General features: G+C 70.4%; 1 protein-coding gene across 1 annotated transcript; it reads left to right on the plus strand.

Moving 5' to 3' along the window:
• Window positions 1–1,307, plus strand: AURANDRAFT_69370 (hypothetical protein; the record flags this gene model as incomplete). The annotated part of the gene is made up of 2 exons (XM_009045138.1): window positions 1–256; window positions 986–1,307. Coding segments are annotated over 2 exons (578 nt in total), but the record flags the coding sequence as incomplete, so codon positions are not given.
• Window positions 1,308–1,359: the final 52 nt, after the last annotated feature.

Consider the following 1,359-nt stretch of genomic DNA (forward strand, 5'->3'; position numbering starts at 1 on the left):
ACCTGGCGTCGACGACGATCCAGCCCAAGGCGCACGCCGCCGTGCCGCCGGCCGTGTCCCAGATCTTCTACGCGCAGACGCCCATGTGGGCGTCGCTCCTCGCGTTCCTCCTCCTCCGCGAGTCGTTCTCGCCGTCGTCCCAGCTCGGCATCGCGGCCTTCACGCTGAGCCTCGCCGTCGCCGCGGCGCCCGACGACGCCCTGGCGAAGCTCCTGCCGTCGAAGCAGGAGGCGGCCGAGTCGCCCCGGCCGGAGAAGTCGCCGATCCCGCTCTTCATCAACGCCACGCGCCTCGATTGAGCCGCGCGGCGAGCATCCGGACGCCCGCCGGCGCCGCGTCCACGCGCCGCCGCCCGGCCTCCGTGTCTATAGTAATCTGTTTTATGGGTATCCGGGCGACGCGATCACTGGAGCGCGAGCGGCTTCGACGACGTCGGCGCGTTGAGGCCCACGGACGGCTCGACCTGGGTCGTGAGACCCAGGTTCGTGATCTGCTGGTCGCTGTAGCCCTGCGCCTTGAGGTCCTTGATGCGGAGCTTGTCCGTCTCGATGACCTGGCCCTCGCCTGCGAGCGTCGCGCGTGTCGACCGCCGCGCCGCGCGGGAGTGGACGAATTGCGCTGGCGCCGCGCGTTCGATCTCCATGAGCAGCGGCAGAAGCATCACGATCGACGTCGCGGCGACCTGCGGGCGCGCGCGTCGAGCAAGCAAGAAGGGCTTGCGGCAAATTCGGCGCCGCGGCGCGCAACCCAGGCCACGCGGCCTCCTCTACGCCAAGCGATGGAAGCGAACTTCGCCGTCTGCTCCTTCACGGTCTCCAATCGTTGCCTCCAGACGGACATCGTGGCCGTGCGTGCTGGTGCTGCCGCTGGAGATGGTCGCCTCGCCGGATGTGGAGCGGGAGCTCCGCGGAGTTCCACCACCTACGGCCGTCGGTGGCACGCGCAGCACGATGCCGATCCAGCATGCCATCCTCGCGCTCTGCAGCCTAAGCGCCACGGCGCTCATCGCGCCGCGCGCGGCGACGCCGGCGCTCACGCGCGTGCGCGTGGAGACGCTCAACTTCGGCGAGATGCTGCAAAACGTCGCGAAGCAGGTCGGCGGCGCGCGCGCCAGCGCCGCGGCGTCGCAGACCGCCGGCGAGAAGCTGAAGGCGTTGCTCGGCAAAGCAGAAGGAGTGGACCCGGCGGAGATCGCCGCGGCCTGCGCCGACGACGTGCTCTACGAGGACATGGCGTCGTCGACGTTCAAGGGCCCCGCCGCCGTCGCCGCGTATTTCACGACCAAGTACCAGGGGTGCCGCATCGCCGTGGAGAAGACGGCGGGCAACGCGACGACGGGCGGCATGACCTGGCGCCGGG

Source organism: Aureococcus anophagefferens, assembly GCF_000186865.1.
Source record: "Aureococcus anophagefferens unplaced genomic scaffold AURANscaffold_1572, whole genome shotgun sequence".
Classification (NCBI taxonomy): domain Eukaryota; class Pelagophyceae; order Pelagomonadales; family Pelagomonadaceae; genus Aureococcus; species Aureococcus anophagefferens.